Consider the following 20,025-nt stretch of genomic DNA (forward strand, 5'->3'; position numbering starts at 1 on the left):
CATCTTTACGATTATTCCCTTGGATTTTCCCTTCTTTTCTTCTGCCTTTATTCTACACTTTGACTTCCCATTTCTCATTCCGGTGGTTTCTACCTGGCGTACATACGGATTTTCATCTTTTTATGGGGCAAGCGTGTGTACCATACCCGACGCAGGAGTCCTGTTTTTCTCTTTCTTTCTTTTATCAACCAGGAAACTAATCCAAGATTAATCCTACCACAAATTCTTCCAATATATTTGTCTCAAACCTGTAATCCCGATTTTTTTACATCTCAAGTTCTGGCAACGAGCAGGGAACAAGCATGGCTGCACTGTAGATCCCGATATCTTGTCGATCACGGCCAACCCCGTCTCCACTTTCCATCACGTCAGCGTATCAGCTGATCCTTATCAGCAGGGCCCGATAACAAAGACCTCTCCGCTTTGTCGAACCTCCCAACTCCAACTCCCCTCATCGCCCCCAATCTACGATATCTAGGTGGCAACATGGCGAGCCGCACGTTGATCCCATTCCTGGTCACGATGATGCTCGTGACCGGGGTTTGCAACACCATTTTAAACAAATATCAGGTGTGTCATTCTAACTCGAGCTCCGTAGCAAGTCGAGCCTAGCTAATGTCGGCGTGTTTCTTAGGACATGCAATGTGTTCGAAATTGTGATTCTCCCGATCCTAGTGAGCGAAAGATGTTTGAGCAGCCAGTAATTCAGACGTAAGTGTCTCTTCAGTCCTGCGTCGACAATCCAGATCCAGAAATGGTTCCAAACCCGATTGCTCACCTCTATTGTTCCTTGAACAGAGCACAAATGTTTGTCGGTGAGATGGGCTGCTGGCTAGTCCTCGGATTATCAATTATATATCAACGATTCATTGCTCCTCGTTTGTCCCGCGACCCCTCCCCTCTCTTGGCGGGTGGCTACCGTCCTATCCGCGGCGAGGACGGCGGCTTAGAAGACGATGAGCACACGATCGATGAGAATGGTAACGAGCGCAGAAACTCGATCAAATCTTTCGTGGATGATGAAGGCCGTATTCCGCTGCGTGGATGGAAGATCCTCCTCCTGGCTGCGCCGTCCTGCTGCGATATTGCAGGGACTACCCTTATGAATGTGGGCTTGCTCTTTGTCGCAGCGAGTGTCTACCAAATGACTCGAGGAACCCTCGTACTTTTCGTCGGACTTTTCAGTGTTATTTTCCTCCGACGAAAGCTGTACTTGTACCAGTGGAGTGCACTGTTTATTGTCGTTCTTGGTGTCGCACTCGTCGGTCTTGCCGGTGCTCTTTTCAGTGGTGACTCGGGCCATGATCTCACGCAGGATGACAGTGTTTCTTCATCCGCAATTGCAGGAACCCCAGAGGCGGTAAAGGCTGTCGTTGGAGTGCTATTGATTGCCGGAGGGCAAATCTTTACTGCCTCGCAATTTGTGCTGGAGGAGTGGATCCTCGAGAACTACGCCATGGATCCGATCGAGGTTGTCGGATGGGAAGGAATTTTCGGTTTCTCCGTGACCTTTATCGGCATGTGCATTATGTACTTGGCGGTTGGCCGCACCGAGGCAGGCCAGTACGGCTATTTCGATATGAAGGAGGGTTGGCACCAGATCATAACTAATCGTGCTGTGGCCATGTCCAGTATTGCGATCATGTTCAGTATTGGGTATGTTCTCATTTCCTTCTACTTAAATGACTAATCTCCCAGAATACTAATACCTTCATCAGTGGATTCAACTTCTTCGGTCTCTCTGTTACGCGCACCGTCTCTGCAACATCCCGCAGCACCATCGACACGTGCCGTACTCTGTTCATCTGGCTTGTCTCTTTGGGGCTGGGCTGGGAATCTTTCAAATGGCTTCAGGTTGTCGGTTTCGGATGCCTCGTCTACGGTACATTCCTGTTCAACGATATCATCCGTCCTCCCCTCAAGGCCTGTCTCCCTGGTGGTGAGCCGAGAGATCACGAGGAATTACTTCCGGAGGAACCGATCGAGCATATCTAGATTATCTACATATTCTCTTGGCTAGTTTGGACTATCTATAGCCTCTGGCTCTAGATCCTCAATTTTTGTCGTTAGCTTGATCATAACTGCTGCAGTGCAGGTCGGTGTGCAGTTGTGTTTCATGCTTTTGATATCTCCATTACATCGATACGATCATTCATGCAAGCTGTTACTTTGGCGTTCGATTGACTTGTCTTGTGTTTCCTTCCTGTCTCATTTAACAGGGCGCTATTATACCTGTCTTTTTATTGACTTTTCTTCCATTTCTTGCATTGAACGCTTTACTCTGATAGAATCTCGTGGGTGAAGCTGTTGGTCTCGGGGCTCTTTTCTGTATCGTTCATCTAGTTATACTGTTAGCTGTAGCAATGATACAATGTTGCAAATTCACATCAACTGATACTAAATACTAGTCATGATGGACAGGTCACTAGAAGTCGATTCGTTCTGGCCCCGGGAACTGTAATTTCAAGGCTGTAGTAACACTGCGCATGGCAACATCTGAAATTAGGATCAACTACGGATACATTGTTAATCATTGAGACAAGAAGTAATTTGCAACATGCAACACCTGCTATGCAAATCTCATCTACTCAAGGATATTGAAGCATGTACAAGGATATGGCCTCTGAGGTAACAGAAGCAGAGCAGACGAGACAAAGGTCTAAATGAGGGCATTCGGCGAAAGGTAGAAAGGTGTATAGAACTGGGATTGGGGCTGCTCCTGAAAAATTAAAGGTTTCATCCGCCAGAAGACTTTTCGTTGAAATAGAGTTCCTATCCTCCAATTGCGGAACAGAATAAAGTCGTTTTCACTGCGTAAATCACGGCTCAGACCAGTCTACTTGGTCGATGACTGGAGCGGCTGTATCTTGAGCAGAAGTGACCCGGAGACGGAGACGGAGCTTAGGTGGCAGGGCCTAAATCAAAACTTGTTAGTGTGTTTTCATAGAAGGAAGACTGGTCTAACTTACCCCATTCAGTGCCGTTACCCGCATGGTCTGGGTGGCATCTTCGCCAGCTTCGAGGTCAGCTTTACTGATAGCGCTCAGTTGCAGACGCTGGCTCTTTGGCACAGCGGCTTGCAGACCGACATTGGTGAAACGGCCAAAATTAGACTCATTGCGGAACCGAGCGAGGATCTGGGCGTTGGGACCGCTCCGTTGAACTTGCAGGGTGAGCACCAGGCCATCCTTGTTGAGCGCAGTGTGGGCAGGGGTCGAGGCGGTAACGGGTGCGGGCGAAGCGGAGGGCGAGGGAGCGGAGACTCCCATGCCACCACCCAAAAGATCCATTGAAGCCGATTGTTGCTGTGCTGGCTGAGGGGAAGGGGAGGCGCCAGTTGAGCCAAATAGGTCCATAATAGAGCTGTGACTGCTTGTGTTCGGGGCAGGGGCAGGAGCGGGCGATGACAAGCCTGAGTCGCCGCCAAGGATATCTGCCAGCAGATCGGCGGTGTTTCCTCCATTCGATGACGGGCTGGTCACAGGTGCATCGGAGCCACCCACCAGGTCAAGCAGTAGGTCGTGATCAGCAGGCTTGGACACCTTAGTGGGCTTGCTACGCAGGACCTTGCTCTGGCGTTTCTTAGCGGGAGCACCGAGAACGCGCTGCTCCTCACGGATCTCAGGCGCGGGCATTCGCTCTAACACGCCACGGCGGATTTGGTCATAGCCAAACAAGTTGGTGTATTCAACCGCACGTTGCTGGATTTCGACACTCAAGTCCGACGTGCGGTTAGTGAGGAAGAGGCGCAGGCGCTCGATCTGGGCTGGATCGGACATGCGCACGGTCAATTTCATGGATGCGGTAGTGATATACTCGACGACGGTCTGGTTGGCGTAAGTGCTGTTAAGGATGTTGGTGAATAAGTCCACAATGTCGCCCTCCCGCACTTCCTTGACCAGTTCCTCCTCCTCATACTGACCACCCTGCAACAGACTATCAGCGTATTCACCAATTGTCCATGTTGCTGCCAGAGTCAATCCTTCCTGTGAGATATCTTCCTTCAAAGATGAATACAGCTTCTGGACGGCATAGGTCTGCAGCTCCGGGGTAGTCGCGATGAGACGAACGAATGACGACAGGATTTGTTCCTTGACGTAGTTCCCAGCCAGCTTGAGAACCCGAAGAATGGTATCCATGTGCCAGCGCTTGTTCGGAGCAAACCGATCCGCGGCGATACCAATCTGTGTTGTCATCACCGGCTTGAACTCGTTGTCGGCTACCTCCAGGAAAGCTAGCAGCTCCCGTACAAGCACCCGTACATTGTCCTCGTTGATCAACATGAAGCTGAGATCGAGCGCTCGCCGGCGAATGCTGATATCAGGATCCCGCAGACATTCCAAGATGGTGTTACGATGTCTTTGCACCGCATTTGGTTCGATGGCAACGACCTTGTTCAGAGTGTTCAATGCAACATAACGGATGTTATTGTCTTTGTTGGACAAGAATTTACCGAGAATGTTGACACCCAAGACCCTCAAGCCAGAGTCAGCTTCAATATCCAAGATGGTGAGAACCGCCTCATATAGAATGGCATTGCCCACGTTCTTGGACGAATCGGTGTTGGTTGCTACCTGGGCCAAAATATCGTTGATCAATTCACTGGTAGCCGCATCGCCGCGACCCAAGACTCGGAGGAACCGAAGAATTTTAACCTGGAGGAAAGGATCGGTGATTCCAGATACGTCGTGCTCCGGAGCATACCCTGATGTGGTCAGTCCCTTCAGAGCACGCACCAGCCCCCCGGCGAGAGGCCGGAACATCTCAATAACACCCTCTGGGCCTTCCTCCTCCTCTTCCGCTTCGCACAGATCGGTCACGAAAGTCAACCCGCAGAGAAGAACTCCATGGTTGCGGTCTCCTAGCAGCGTCTTGGCCTTCTCGAGGAAATGTTCGTATAAGTCAGGGACCTTGCGACATATCCGCATGGCGCAAATGGCCGCCTTACGGCGAATATAGGGGTTGGCCGTCGACATGAGGCTTTCGACTTCGGGAAAAAGGTCACGAGACATCTCGACGGAGGCGATGTTTCCGAGGGCGCAGAGGGCGAGACCAACAATATACTGGTTCGAGTGGTTGAGATCACTGCACATGGTTAGCATTGGAAATCAAGCAATTTTCTTGCTCACACATACTTCTTCAATGAGTTGGTGACGAGAGTCAACACCTCCTGGTTCTCGTCCAGCAACAACATGGTTCCTAGGTAGCCCAGTCGCTTGTCGGCGAATCGGTGTGACGCGAGTAATTTCAAACATTCGATCTGGCCGAAGTGAGTTCGCTCTCCCAAAGTGAAGAGGTAGAGCAATTTGGCCACATTGTTCCTCCTGTTAGTCGTTAGAAGTCGGTATGCAGCGAATGGGGGTGCGGTGTAGCTAACCGGACGTTCGAGTCGTGGCTCTCCTCTCGAAATGAGGCACGAATGGCTGCGCTCTCCTTTTGAATCACGGCTCGCTCATCTGCAATGGTCTTGGCGGATCGGACATTGCGAATAAATTGCTTGACTGTTTGAAGCGGTGGGTTAGTCGCATCTTCAGGGGAGGAGGGGCGGCGGGCCACTCACGAGAGGCCATGATGTGAATTCAACCCCCGGACGGGGTTCCAGGGGAGGTAGGTAGAGCAATGGAAGTGAGGGAGAGAAGCGGAGAAAATCCCAGCAAGATAGGGTTTCCGGGCAAAAAGAAGCTTAGTTGATTGCAGCACCTGGAGAGATCGGGTCTGGGCTTTATTATGCGTGGACTTGGGGGGTCTTTCTTGGGTTGACCTGGCTTCTTGGCATCCACAGGGTACACTAGGCTACATGTGGCTAGTGGGATATTATCTCATCAGTTCTGGCCTGAGGCATGAAATGCTGGTTATTACATAATCCAAGGGGGGCTCTCATCGACGCCCGATTTATCGGGTGTCAGTATCCTGCATGTTGCTCAACTGCACTGCACGCTGTTGACCTCAGCACGATGGAATGAAGGCCAGTCAAAAAAACGTATATTGTGGTAACTTCCCGTAAAACCTCTAGATTTTTACTTTCTGCCTGATTTGATCCAAGACTATAAATCCCAACAATGCGAAATTCAAGTTCTATGGCGTTTCCCTTTAACCATTCATAGCTTATTCTTAAAGTTCTACATATTTGCACCAATGTGATTAAGCCAATTAAAAAATCCTTAATGAAAAAACAGGCTCATTCCATAGCATAGCCTTGACCATATCAATCTATTTTCTTGGTTGTGAGGAAGTAAGTTCCCTAACTTGGAAGTAATAAGGGAGCCTGATGACGGGTGTTGCATGCTCGATAAAGGTAAATTACCAAGATACTGGGAGCATCAGATGATGGTCCTCAATAATCTATCTTTTGCGAACCACTTCCAATGATGTATTTACATGAGAGTAGTCTTGTTTTTGTCAGGATGTATTGACTATTGCCCCCAAGTTCTCTCCGAACTCCGACCCCACATAGGGGGCTCTTAAAATACCTAAGGCTGACCGTTGACGTAGTTAGTCCTGGTTCCGTTTTTCCGCTCCAACTCCCCATCTTCTACTTGAATCCCCACCAAAACAAAACAAAACACCTATTACTTCTATGAGTCCGGTCACGGTCAATGTGAAGTCTTTTATATAGTCCCGCAATTGCGTCCTCCCCCACCATGTCCAGCGCCATCTCCCATGGTTCTTCTACGCTGCGGCCGCGCGCCGCCCCCCTCCAGTCGGAGAAGTCGGACGTGAGTCTCACTCCACCGGTTTCTCAGCTGGGCCTGGATGCAAGGTATACACTCTCGAACAGTGACTCTGCCACCAACGGTCGTGAACAATGGCTGACACTGGCAATTAAACTACAGTGGTCGCTCCACCCCCGTCCCTGAAGATGCTCCTCCCTCGGCGCATTCCATCTCAACGGCCCGCAAGCAAGTGCGCGCTCGGAATCGCCTCTTTTACACCATTGACTATGTTCCCCGCGTGTCCCATTTTGATCCGGATAGCGATCACCATAATTTCCGTGGTTTCTTCGTCCTCTTTTGGATCTCGCTCGTCATCATGGTTGTTACTACCGTGCTGCGCAATATCAAGGATACCGGATACCCGCTGCGAGTGCGGGTGTGGAGTTTGCTGAGTGCCAATGTGTGGGAATTGGGCTTGAGTGATCTTGCTATGGTTGTGAGCTCAAGTCTGGTCCTCCCGCTGCACCGGCTGTACCGCCGCGGCCCGCGTTGGTTGCAGTGGGCTCGTGGAGGCATCGTTGTGCAAAGCATCGGTGAGGCCGTGTGGCTAGCTGTTTGGATTAAGTGAGTTGGAGCTCTGATTCATGAGGTTTAATTAGCTGGCTGCTAACATATTCAATAGCTGGCCGTTTATGCGTATCTGGACCTGGACCTCCCAGGTCTTCTTCACCCTTCATGTCCTGACCATCCTCATGAAGCTGCATTCATACGCTTTCTACAATGGTCATCTCAGTACAACCGAACGCCGCCTTGCAGACCTAGACAAAGCAGAGGATGTGGTTCCTAGTTCGCCTAAGGCAGTCCACTACCCGGAACCCCAGCGCCGTCGGCGTCCATCTACGAAGCAGCTGCATGATGACACCGATAATTCAGAGCCCTTGGACCGTCTACGCGAAGACCTAGCCACGGAGCTTACCTCTCCACTGGGAAATATCTCCTACCCCCAAAACCTTTACATTGGAAACTACGTAGACTTCCTCTTCTGCCCAACCCTCTGTTACGAACTCGAGTACCCCCGTCGACCCGAACGCCGCTGGTCAGAGATCGCCTACAAGACCGCGGCTGTATTCGGGTGTATCTTCCTACTCACACTCACCAGCGAAGAATTCATCGTACCAGTCTTAAGCGAAGCGGGTACCCAACTCCAAGCATTCCCGAACCTCGCCGATAAGGCCCTTGTCCTAGCCGAGACTATCAGCATGCTCTTATTCCCATTCATGGTCACCTTCCTGCTAGTCTTCCTTGTCATCTTCGAATATGTCCTGGGTGCATTCGCAGAACTTACCCAGTTCGCGGACCGGCACTTCTACTCTGACTGGTGGAACTCGTGTGACTGGTTGGAATTCTCTCGAGAATGGAACGTCCCCGTTCACCACTTCCTCTTCCGTCATGTTTACTTCCCAGCTCGATCCAACTTTTCTCAACCCGTCGCCATGCTCATCACCTTCTTGGTTAGCGCTGTCTTCCATGAACTGATTATGAGCTGTATTACCAAGAAGCTGCGTGGCTATGGGTTTATGGCTATGATGCTTCAGTTGCCCATCGTTGCTATCCAGAAGTCACGATTCTTCAGAGGCCGGACTGTTCTGAACGTGAGTAATACACTCAAAGAACTCTAAATATCTCCATGACTATAAATTACTAATTTGATTTAGAACGTCTTCTTCTGGTGCTCGATGATTCTGGGCCTCTCAATGGTAAGTCTTTCTTGGTTTCCGTAGCCGTTTGCAGGGTATGACATTTCTAACATTTGAATTAGATGTGTGTATTCTATGTCTTGGTCTGAGAATTTTTATATTTCTTGCTGCTGGGATTGATACCCCTTGGATCGGCAGTATTTCTGCACATATGGCTTTTGGATGATAGGTCAGTGATTGTCGGTTGGACATTGTATGGTCTACTGAGAGTGAATACCCCCATGTATTTGATTGATTTGATTACTCATACCAGTATATCTGGATCTTTGACTTGTATATAGCTGCAATGGCGTGATAGTCTACTTTTGAGATTTGTCTCTAGAGCTGAGATTCCATGGATATACAAGAAGCTTTGAGACCAATTCTAATAAGCACTCGCAAACGATAAATCAATTTAAGACTAAGTAATTGAAGATACATACAGTAAAAGAAATTGTTCAACATTAAGCAACAGACAGGACATCATTAGCAGGACCTTTTTTTTCTAATTTTGTGATGGATATGAAGAGTGGACATGTTCCATGCTTATAAGTATCTAAAAGACCAAGAATATAGTTCATATGTCATTCCAAAGGACATAAATTCGTAAGGATTTTCCAATCAGGATCCACGGGTATCTAGACATAGCGGAGCCCGGGATAGAGAAACATCCCCAAACAAGCTGCAAGGAAATAAACCAAAAAAAAAGCAGATAAGTCATAAGTAAATTGAGAATTGCGCCACTTGAATGAGTATGTTATGTTGTGTTAGGAACGAAGTAATAACACCGAAGAGTCCCCGCCCCATTGCGCCGAAAGAAACAAGCCCCACCGGGGGAGATCACGCAGATATCCAAACCAAAACCGTCCCAATGCTTAGTGTGCAGGGGTCCTTAGGTTCATGGAGGTTGGAAACATCCATGTTCACGGCTGGCACGATGGCTGCAAGCCAGGAGTTTCCGTGATAAGGAACTACCAAAGGCAGCTCGTAAAATATAGACAAGAAGGGGAGAGACAAAGGGTTCATGTGTTGGTTCATGGGTCATAAAATGCGTAAAAACAGGGATGAAAGTAGAATAAATAAAAATAGTAGAGCTGCGCACGGTCGTCAAGCTGTCGTCAATGGATTTCATTGTGCATAGGCCACGGAGGGTCGACGTGAACGGGCATGAGGGACATGATCGGTATAATAATAATTGTGACCGGGTGAGACGTTGACATCGCTAGGCCGGATTTCCCGGGTGTATTTGACGTCTTCACTTCGGAACTGTGGGGAGTATTCCACGTTGGTGTGGGTTCGGGAGGGTCGTACAGAGCGGACCTCAATGCGAGGACTTGACTCGCTCATGAATGACTGGAAGGTACTTGCCCGCTTGGGTGGAGCCATGCGAGGTGTACGCTCTCGTTCTCTTTCAGGCGAGAGATTGCGGTACCTGGAGGTCTTTGGAGGTTCGATAATGGTAGTGTCCTTGATCTCGTACCGAGCAGTAACCTTTGGGGAGCCCTTGGGTGGGAGTTCGGGTGTGTTGGGGCTAGAGTAGCCCGAGTCATATTTCTCGCGTAGCTTGGACGAACGTGGCGGGACAGGCTCACTGGCCATCTTATGGAGGATGTCATCTGGCCGGCTGCGAGATGAGTCCCGCTTAGGGCGAGTGTATGCCGAGGCGGTGGCTGAGCGACTCCCGCCGAACAATGTTGGACGAAGAGATGTTTTTGGACCCGGCATTGTCGTCGCAGTGGGGATCTTAGGCGGCTTGCCCGAATCGTAGCGCGGCTCCAAGTCTTCGTAAGAGGAGTTGTGGCGCGAGGACGAGCGAGTTGGGTCCGTCCGGGAGGACCGTCCCGAGCGCCGGGGAGCGGCGGTCTCTGGTTCAGCCGAATCGTAACCACGGGATCGCTGTGGAGACATCCGGGGTCGAGAATCATCATACTTTGAACGCTCAATGTGTTCCTCGGCCTTGCTGAGCTTGTAATATTGATCTTCCTCGTAGACGTCCCGCACATCTCGGTCGCGACGTCGAGAAGACGACTCTGTAGGCCGAGAGCGAGACTCTCGAGATTCTCGAGACCGACGAGGCGGCTTGGGATCATACGCTCCAGTATCACTGGAGTCAGAGTCTCCGTCAGACACCACATGAAAAGATTCGTATTTATCAGACTGTTGTCCCCGGCGCTCTTTGTCGCGGCGTCGCTGTCGCTCGGAATGAGAAGCTTTGGTGTTATCGCGAGATTCCTTGGCAGCACGTTCACTGCTTAATGGAACTCGGGTCGTCTTCTTCTTCTCTTCCTTTGCCTTGGGTCGTTTCACGAACTCATCGGCCTTGCGAGCGAAGGATCGGGGCTCTTCACTGTATCTTTGATCTTCAAAGAAAGCATCAAAAGGCACGCGCTCCTCCACAACGTGGCCCTCGCGCATCTCGCGTGCGGAGGGCATACCACGTGCCGCCATTTCTGCCTGCTTCGCCCGTTGTTCTTTCTCCAACTGTCGTTTCAATTCTGCCAGTCTCAACTTCTGGTCGTAGCGGAGTCGACGGTCTGGATCGGAGAGAAGTTCGTAGGCCGCTTGCACCTCTTGGAATTCTTCTTGAGCGACATCTCGCTGAGCCTGATCTTGGATCTTATCGGGATGACACTTCAATACTCGTTTGCGATGGGCGGCCCGGACTTCGGCGAGAGTAGCGTCCCTAGGCACGCCCAACACATCATAAGGGTCTATATCAGGAAGGGACATAATGTAGGTATCAAGTAAATGATCATCGATGATGACCCCCAAGGAATTGAGGGGGGAGGGGTGGGTAAGGTAAATGTAGGTGAATCGAAAGAGGGGGAAAGAGGCGGTGGGCGATTGCCAGCTTAACGTTGGCGATGATCGGGCAAGAATCCACTCATACAGAATGGAGTGGGCCGATCAAGATGGTTCCAGGGCAATTTGGATTTCAAATAAAAATCTGGGAACCATTAAAAGATTCTTCAATATTCCAGAAGACCCAGACAAATCATAAATCAGTAGTCTGTATAATGTCGTCAAGGGCGGGAAACGTGAAAGGAACCAGTGTTTATGTCAGGGGCAAAACGTCGTTTACGGTTTAGGGGAACATTCCCGCTCTTCTCCGTCAAGGTGGCGTGGAGTCCCTTTAACACGTAGGTACCGCCTCACTCCGATGCCCAACGTGGGAGAGTCAACTTTCTTATATCATTCCAACTGAAGTCAGTTTGCATTATTACTGCCCTCAGCGCGAAAGCCCCAATAATCAGTCCTAAGATGACATGGGTGACATTCTCTTTCTTTGGCCTGTGCGCCCTGTGATTTTTTTTTGACATTATCCGCCAATCAGACGTCAGCCTCACTTCTTTCTCGAGACAAATTATCCTTGAATTTTCCACTAGACAGGAATGGCGAGGTACTGTACGCATCAGTGGGGCGATCAATAGGAACCCCGCATACCACAGGTCGTGTTGTTTCGCCCCTCCCGATTTGGAGGGCAATGATTCGTTGTCAATCATTGCGCTTTTTTGAATAAATGATTTCTTTTGCCAGTGCAGGGCTGTCTTCCCCCTCCTTCTCTAAAGCCCCCAATTTGTAGGTAGATGGCCACCGCCCCTGCTTCTCGATGCTTGGGTCCGTAATTCGTATCTAAGAGATCCCACACAGGATCACCCCCACAGATCTTACCAGGCCACCCTACACTTAGCCCGGGACGCCCTGTGTGCCTGGGTTTCCCGCGTGGGCAAGTATTGCGTTCCGTGGATCCTACGGTGGCTGTTCTGGACCACGTTCAGAAAAAGCCTAAATTTAGATTGAAAAAATCTAACACACATCTGACTGTACAGTGACCTAGCTGATGTACTTGGAACCGGCAAGGGGCCTGGATAAACGGATATGCCTAGTCTCGCTCTTGACTCCCGCATCCCGATCGCCGGTATGCATGGCTCAGCCTTCATATTCGTAATCCCGATCCCAACGGACACCCGGAGATTCTACTGTAGTAGAAGGTATCTGGGTCTCTCCACCATCACTGCGACATCACGGCATTACGGCATCACGGCAACACCGACTTCGTTCTGTCATCGGACTCCGTTCCCTTCCATTATATCAGCTGGATTTGTTTAGTCGATCATTATGTGTCATCTAGAAGGAATAGAACCAGATAGATTGAATCGGGCAAGTCATTTCTAGTATCACCAGTTCCCAGTCATTTGACTAGAATGTGATGAGTGCTGCAGTAACCTGTTCAAACCTAGGTTTTCATTTCAACGCCTCCCCCCTGGTCTTCATAATCCTCCGGTCCCAGTCAAAGTGTTTGCTCTGGTAATACAAGGAGTCCCGCTTGCCGAGATACAGGGTTTCAACCTTAAACGCCTCATGGGCTGGGCTCGGTGAATTCGCGATTGGACGGTCCGTGGTGGTTACCCAGAGTATGTTGCAGCTGAGAAACGGTCCATACAGAAGCGAGAATGGTCTTTTCTTCACCTCGGATGTAGGGACTGGTCCTGGATGTACGTAGAGACATATGGTGTTTCACGCTCCTGACACATGCATCTCAAAGTGATAAGGAGGGAAACCCAGCCGCTCGCCTGCGTCATCACTAATGGCTCTTTGTTTCATTGGAGCCGGAAAAGTCGGCTTGACCAGTCATGATGTTCGTGGAAACCGCACTAGAGATAATACGGGAGGTGATAAGCCATGAAAGAAGGAAAGAATCATTTTTTCTGAAGAAGATCCTTTAATGATCGGCCTCGCATGGTCACATCCGTGTCAAGATGGTGGGCGGCCCGAGGGTTGGTTCGAGCGGGTTTTCCTGTTCCACTCCCGTTGCGCGAGGAAGCGCTTGCAGATGTGATTTGGGTTCCAGAATCACTATTAAGTTTGAGAGCTAGTTATTGCAGATGACTGGCTTGATATCACTGCTTGGCTGGATACGCCAATTTTTGTGGAGCGCGATATGTCAGATGGAGAGATTGACATGCGGGGATGGTTTGGTTCCAAGATTGTCGGCTTGCTTGTTGGTTGGTTGGTATTTTGGGGCTACAAACACAGAAAATGGCTCATCGAATCTTCCGCTACCAAAATGATTTTATGGCTTTGTTTGCTGCTTCATATCATCGTATCATTTTTACGCAAAGCTATAGTCCATAAGGAAGTTCGGTTCGAAGGATCATCAAAGCCTCTGGTCGCATCACTCGGATCCATCAGCCAGTCCTGTGGGTCGACGACTAGCCTTTCCTAAACGCTCTGTTGATGAAAGCGGTGCGAGGCTGCATCATAATGGCTGCTATCCGACGAATCCCTGAGCAGTCATGCATCAAAGCGCCCACTCATAGCTGCTGACAAGGCCAAAGCTCCTGGGGATCATGCATGGCAGTGGGAATACGACTGGGTCGATGCAAGCCTCCATGCATGGGAAAAGCACCATTGCCGTGCACCGATCAAGTTGGAAGGCATCGGGGTAAAAGTCCCTCATCCAACGGGTTTGAGCAACTAGGTGGATCACTGTGGAGAGATTAAAGCAAGGCATGGGATTAGTTAGGTCAGATCCAAATCACCTGAACACGTAGTCGCCCTGTCGCACTGGGAGCTCTAGATCCACCACGATCGGTACATTGAATCGCTTGCCTCCCTGGTGCGGCCAGCTCGTAGCCACAATGGCAGCATTGACAATGCATGTCTCCTTTCTGAGCGTTTGCAGTGTCATACCGTCGTACCAGTCCCCATCATTGTACGCTTGGGTATCTGCGCTCAGAACCGGAGCCTTGTTGTTATTCTTGTTCGAATTATATTGAAAATCCAGCGCTACATTGGCAGCTGACCCGAGAGAAGATGGTGACATCGACGCCATGTTCGCAGGATCCAGCTTCAGTTGCGAATGAGGAGTCAAGGATGAAAATCCATCATTAACCAGGCGCTCTCCACGTTTTCCCGTCAAGTCAACCAGAGCCTGTTTTTTGCTGCCCGGTGGTGGCAAGACCCCCTGAGTGATAGCGCCGCTGCTGTCAGACTCGATAAGCGTGCGCGACAGTGACATCTGCCTCGGCCAACAAACACGCTCGTAGCCCCGACCTTCATGCACATGGCCGCAAACAGCTAACGGCGGCCTGATGCGGCTCAGTTCCTGGCGAAGTGCATCGCACCCGACCTTCCTGCCCGTCGGCTTCTGGTCGCAGTGAGATTTTGGTGGCGTATGCGTCACGACAATATCGGTGTCTGGAGGGATCTGGCCCCAGAGTGCTGTTGCATCCTTGCCGTTACTATATCCAAACGCCCAGTTCCCTTGGAACTGCGAATATGGGGACCCAAACACTTTAAATGTAGTATTTGGACCATCTTTCTGAGTCATGTTGATGACAGCAGCCTGATGTTGGAGGTAAATGACAGACGGTGCTGCACTCGTGACCGCTTCGAGGCATTGGCTTGGATCTTCGAGCTGTGAGCCATGAAACTCTTGTCCATGTTTTGCATAGAAACCGGGATCCAGCGTGACATCGTGGTTCCCTGGTAAGATGTTGGTCAGGGCATTGAACAGATCGCGCAAGCTCTTGTCGTGGCATGTATTTCGCCGAAAGAGTCAAAGACAGCGTGGACATTTGAGCACAGAGTCATTGGGCAGCGTGTTTCATTTGTTAATGACCAAGAAAAAAGGGACTGACCCGCCACGATGATCTTCACTTCAAAGTTGGTCTTCGATATCCAATCCATCGTCCGGCGCACCTCGGCCAAGCTCCCCTTGTTAGTCAGATCGCCCGCATGTATCAGTACATCTCCGGCTGGGAGCTTGAATCCTGCCTCCGAGGGCGTGTAGCCATGCGTGTCGGATATGCAGACGAAACGTGTTTTGCGAAGCATGGTTTTGGCGATCCCGGCTTCTCTTCTGCAGTTGTCAATGTAGGGGCCTATCGATAAATAATTGCCAATGAAGCTACGTAGGTCAGCTTATACCGTCCAGCGACGGCGCTTGGAGCGCAGGCGAATGGGCTGGATTGGAACTGAAGTTCATAGGGCGTAGATGCATGGATTGACTCTAGAGAAAAACATATTACTACTGGGGCTGGTGATGCATGGTAAAGATTAGTCATCGGACCCAGTCTTTCAGGTGCTCATCTGGACGATTTACGATAACCTTGAATGGTACGTAATGCGGCGAAGGCCGAATTGATTATTGTATCTACTCCAGTAACGTTTTTCAAGATTGGACTATCAATGTATGCTGTAAGTGATGACTATTTTAGGGTAGAGAAAACTTCATATGAAAGGGACACCTGTAGGTACCTGGATTGGTACCATATTTTCAAATTTCAATGCAGTTTAACCCTTGCCACCCATCTATGATCAACGGGCTTTCTAGAACAAAGAACAGCCAGCCCTAAATCAGAGCCCTAAAGGTCGATGGCCATTGGCACACACATTTGGGAGTCAGGCGCCTTAGTCAGCTCCACGATGTGAAATGCGGGCCTTACATAATGCACGGTGGGGAACGATTGGTCAGGATTAGGGCGGTAGCCCTGACGGCTAGTCCACACACAGTAGTCTCTGATCAGGCTCGCTTAGCCTCTTCGCCTGCGATCCATCCGACTTCGTTGTGTGCGTGCCTTTGACTCCAACGACAACAACCGCCGACAACCATCCAACCCATACACACGGTGACAGAGCAGGATGTCCACCTTCGATTCAGTGGTGCGTTATTTATTCCCTACACTCGATTTGCGCCGCCTACTGCTGCATCGAAATCCAACCCATCTCGAATCAATAAATCGCTGACTTGAATGTCTTCAATAGGTCGTCATCGACGGCAAGGGACACCTCCTTGGTCGCCTGGCCAGCACTGTTGCCAAGCAGCTGCTTAACGGTCAGAAGATCGTCGTTGTGAGATGTGAGGCCCTCAACATCTCCGGCGAGTTCTTCCGCGCGAAGTGTACGTTCAAACCTCCACCTTGTATCGATATGGTGTCCATTCAGTCCAAGTCCAGCCCAAGGGGCACAATTTGTTGCAAAGAGGAAGGGAACTCGGGAAGAAGAGAAAGGGATACACGAAAGGACATGGACTTGGGACAACCATGCTGGAACCGGCTTAGGGCAGAATGCTGACTTGAATTTCGATCTACAGTGAAGTACCACGCCTACCTCCGCAAGATGACTCGTTTCAACCCCACTCGCGGTGGTCCCTTCCACTTCCGTGCTCCTTCCCGCATCTTCTACAAGGCTGTCCGCGGCATGATTCCCCACAAGACCGCCCGTGGTGCCGCCGCTATGGAGCGCCTTAAGGTCTTCGAGGGTGTCCCCCTCCCTACGACAAGAAGAAGCGCGTTGTCGTTCCCCAGGCTCTCCGTATCCTGCGTCTGCGCCCCGGCCGCAAGTACTGCACCGTTGGCCGTCTCTCCCACGAGGTTGGCTGGAAGTACCAGGACGTCGTTGCCAGGTACGTCTTACAAGCCCATGATCGGGCCTATTTGGGTCCCCCACTGCTTCATGTCCCACTAACATATTCTTTTCCTACAGACTCGAGGAGCGCCGCAAGGTCAAGAGCAACGCCTACTACGAGCGCAAGAAGGCCGCTCGTCGCAGCCTCGCCAAGGCCGAGTCGGGTGCGAACGTGGACAGCAAGACCAAGACCCAGCTTGCGGAGTACGGCTACTAGATACCAGATTGAGTGCGGCCGGTTGTTGTGTCTTGAGTGACGGGTCTGGGTTCGGATCGTGGACGGTTTTATTTCAGCGAAACTTGAACGGCAAGCCGGTTCGACCTTGTTCTTATGGGCTTGGTCCCTCGTCTGTTTCAATGAATATCCACATTTGTTTGTGATGCACCATGGGGGCAGACTTGGGGGACTTGGTTCCTTCGGAATTTTCAAAAGCAGAAAAAACGGAGTCGCGGGATGAAAGGTTGTTCAAAATAGCTGGCTGTTGTCTCGCGCCGTGGCGGTTTAATCCAAAATTACAAAGTTCAACATGATCTTATGATGATGCAGGTTCATTACTACTATCACTATCTGGTCCGCCTTTGGTATATCGGTATCTTCTTTTCATGGATATGCTACCTAGGCTATCCTATCTTCGGCTGGGTACTCGACTCCTTAATACCTCAACCTCCGAAAGCCCAATGCGCCTATTTAAAATGCACCGATTCCAGCCCAACTATCAGTCACTTTGTAGTCCGGACAGGCTTAGGCATTGGTCATCGGTTATAAATCGTAATAGGGAATCGTAGAGTGCCCTGAAACTTTGGACAAATATAGACTTAAATCCCGAAAATTCAAGAGTATCGAATATTCAAATCATCTAAACCATGACAACCGACGGCGTGAGTCCTACATTGAATGTGTGGTCCCAGTTGATCCCACAAGGTAGATCCCACCCGAGGACTAGTTCCCGAAGCCCGGCCCGCAAATAACCTAAGTCACTTAACCTAGGTTAAGGGTATTACTAAATGTACCAGTACTTCCCCGCATTTTCTCCAACACCAAAACTCGCCCTTTCTTCGGTCACTCGCATCCGCACTCTGCAACATTGTAACACAGAAGATTCTCCCTTCACCTGGCGATAGGTCACTCACTCACAGCATGTCTGGAACAAAGTCCCGACTCTCGAGCTTGCTCGCGCATCTTGCGCCTAGTACCCCGGCTCCGTTTGAACATGACTTCAATCGTCATACTCTCTCGCCGACATTCTTCCTTCCCAGAGCTGCGGCTATCGAACCTGATGTAAGGGACAATACAATTTACGTTTTGGGCCTATCAATGGCAACTCAAAATTGAGGAAACACTAATAATATGAACAATGCAGGCGGAAGCGATCTACCATGTGACGGTTGATAATCAGGTTCTACGCCGATCTTATAAAGAGACTGCGACCCGTACTTGTGGTCTGGCGTACTATCTCAAGAAGCAAGGGTTTGGAAGAGTCGGGATCCTCGCCACTAACACTCCAGCATTCCTGGAATCAATTTTCGCAATTGCAGCTGCGGGCGCGATCAATGTTGGTAAGAACTGCCATTGACCCATTTATCAAATAACATGAGCTAAATTATCTCAAAAAGCCGTGAACTATCGACTTAAACAAGATGATATAGCTTATATCTTTGAACATGGAGACGTGGACATGATCATTGTGGACAAAGAGTTTGAACCACTACTTGCAACTTATCGATCCCGACATCCGAATGTTCCATTTCTTGTGGATGATGACAAATACAGCGAGCCCTGGGGAGTGTCTGGGAATGGTGACTTTGGCACTGCTATTCAGGAAGGTTGGGCATATGACCAGGAAACTGGACAGCGCGGATGGGAGGGACTAGAGAGTCAGGCTCCCGACGAAGATTCCATCGTCGCACTTGCGTATACCAGTGGAACAACTGCACGCCCCAAGGGAGTGGAATTCACTCATCGTGGCTGCTATCTAGCATCATTGGCAAATGTGGTCGAGTCAGGACTGAATTTTCATAATGGGCGAGCTAAATATTTGTGGACGCTACCTATGTTCCATGCAATGGGTTCGATGCACCTCATAGATCTCAAATTGGCGTTGGCTGCTAACTTGATTGATAGGATGGACTTTCCCATGGGCTGTGACCGCTGTTCGCGGAACTCACTACTGTCTCCGCAAGATCGACTACCCCGAGATTTGGCGACTGCTGAAGGAGGAGCGTATCACTCATTTCAATGCCGCACCGACTGTCAATACGCTCCTCTGTAATGCTAAGGAAGCTGAAAAGCTGTCTCATTCTGTGCGCGTCACGGTGGCTGCCAGCCCGCCAACGGCGCATCTGTTCGAGCAAATGACGGATCTCAATCTTCACCCCGTTCACGTTTATGGTATGACCGAGACGTACGGGCCGATCACCAAGGGATATTTCTTGCCGCAATGGGATCAGATTCCCTTGAAAGAAAAATATCAGAAAATGGCTCGCCAGGGCCATGGTTTCATCACGAGTCTCCCCGCCCGTGTGATCAAAACTGATGTGACCGAGGGAACAGTCATTGATGTCCAGCGAGACGGCAAGGAGATCGGTGAGATTGTATTTGTGGGTAACATCTGTGCCCGCGGTTACTACAAGGACTCTGAGGCCACCCGAAAACTGTTTGCTGGGGGTGTATTGCACTCTGGAGATTTGGCAGTATGGCACCCAGACGGCGCCATTCAAATCCTCGATCGTGCTAAGGATATCATCATCAGTGGTCAGTATCTACTCATGAAGAATTCTCTCTAGTCTGAGATACTAACATGAAGCAGGCGGCGAGAACATCTCGTCTGTTGCCCTTGAATCTATGCTGGTCACCCATCCCGACATCCTCGAAGCGGGTGTGGTCTCCGTCCCGGATAGTCACTGGGGTGAACGGCCACAGGCCTTTGTCACCGTGAAACCAGGGAAAAACTTGGAAGGCGAAGATGTGATTAGCTGGGCTCGCAGCTCCAGCGATATCAGTAAATTCATGATCCCTCGGGAAGTGGTAGTGGTGGATGAATTACCCAAGACCAGTACAGGCAAGATTCGCAAGAACGTGCTGCGAGAGTGGGTGAAAGAGCCTGGAAAGAATACTAACTAAGACTGCGAGGTCTATCGGTCCAAAGAGTTCATGTTTAGATCTGATTTCAACATTTGAAGATAGATAGCGATTTTAGGGGAGATTTGGACATTCCAACCATATT

At 50.1% G+C, this 20,025-nt stretch overlaps 7 protein-coding genes across 7 annotated transcripts; 4 read left to right on the plus strand and 3 right to left on the minus strand.

The window, feature by feature from the left end:
- The first annotated feature begins 397 nt into the window (after positions 1–397).
- N7503_005690 (putative nucleotide-sugar transporter) lies at positions 398–2,028 on the plus strand. Its single transcript, XM_057065237.1, has 4 exons — positions 398–570; positions 635–711; positions 799–1,656; positions 1,719–2,028. Exons 1-4 carry the CDS (start codon positions 487–489, stop codon positions 1,993–1,995), a joined length of 1,296 nt encoding a protein of 431 aa, XP_056922980.1. The 5' UTR covers positions 398–486; the 3' UTR covers positions 1,996–2,028.
- A 791-nt stretch (positions 2,029–2,819) lies between these two features.
- Positions 2,820–5,570, minus strand: N7503_005691 (AP-1 complex subunit gamma; the record flags this gene model as incomplete). Its single annotated transcript, XM_057065238.1, has 5 exons — positions 2,820–2,915; positions 2,970–5,085; positions 5,136–5,324; positions 5,378–5,501; positions 5,561–5,570. 5 exons carry the CDS (start codon positions 5,568–5,570, stop codon positions 2,820–2,822), a joined length of 2,535 nt encoding a protein of 844 aa, XP_056922981.1.
- Positions 5,571–6,534: 964 nt separating this feature from the next.
- Positions 6,535–8,499, plus strand: N7503_005692 (putative sterol o-acyltransferase (APE2); the record flags this gene model as incomplete). Its single annotated transcript, XM_057065239.1, has 5 exons — positions 6,535–6,760; positions 6,834–7,277; positions 7,336–8,305; positions 8,369–8,410; positions 8,473–8,499. The coding sequence occupies exons 1-5, from the start codon at positions 6,642–6,644 to the stop codon at positions 8,497–8,499; spliced, it is 1,602 nt and encodes a 533-aa protein (XP_056922982.1). The 5' UTR covers positions 6,535–6,641.
- Positions 8,500–9,517: 1,018 nt separating this feature from the next.
- N7503_005693 (J domain-containing protein) lies at positions 9,518–11,119 on the minus strand (the record flags this gene model as incomplete). Its single annotated transcript, XM_057065240.1, has 1 exon — positions 9,518–11,119. One exon carries the CDS (start codon positions 11,117–11,119, stop codon positions 9,518–9,520), a length of 1,602 nt encoding a protein of 533 aa, XP_056922983.1.
- Positions 11,120–13,928: 2,809 nt separating this feature from the next.
- On the minus strand, positions 13,929–15,229 carry N7503_005694 (metallophosphatase domain-containing protein; the record flags this gene model as incomplete). The annotated part of the gene is made up of 2 exons (XM_057065241.1): positions 13,929–14,878; positions 15,034–15,229. 2 exons carry the CDS (start codon positions 15,227–15,229, stop codon positions 13,929–13,931), a joined length of 1,146 nt encoding a protein of 381 aa, XP_056922984.1.
- Positions 15,230–15,949: 720 nt separating this feature from the next.
- Positions 15,950–17,477, plus strand: N7503_005695 (60S ribosomal protein uL13). Its single transcript, XM_057065242.1, has 4 exons — positions 15,950–16,057; positions 16,160–16,295; positions 16,488–16,803; positions 16,880–17,477. The coding sequence occupies exons 1-4, from the start codon at positions 16,037–16,039 to the stop codon at positions 17,016–17,018; spliced, it is 612 nt and encodes a 203-aa protein (XP_056922985.1). The 5' UTR covers positions 15,950–16,036; the 3' UTR covers positions 17,019–17,477.
- A 462-nt stretch (positions 17,478–17,939) lies between these two features.
- Positions 17,940–19,922, plus strand: N7503_005696 (putative AMP-binding domain protein; the record flags this gene model as incomplete). The annotated part of the gene is made up of 5 exons (XM_057065243.1): positions 17,940–18,080; positions 18,163–18,358; positions 18,416–18,868; positions 18,924–19,553; positions 19,609–19,922. The coding sequence occupies 5 exons, from the start codon at positions 17,940–17,942 to the stop codon at positions 19,920–19,922; spliced, it is 1,734 nt and encodes a 577-aa protein (XP_056922986.1).
- Between the last annotated feature and the right edge of the window lie 103 nt (positions 19,923–20,025).

This window comes from Penicillium pulvis (assembly GCF_028828015.1).
Source record: "Penicillium pulvis strain IBT 33274 chromosome Unknown contig_23_segment0_segment0, whole genome shotgun sequence".
NCBI classification, from domain to species: Eukaryota; Fungi; Ascomycota; class Eurotiomycetes; order Eurotiales; family Aspergillaceae; genus Penicillium; species Penicillium pulvis.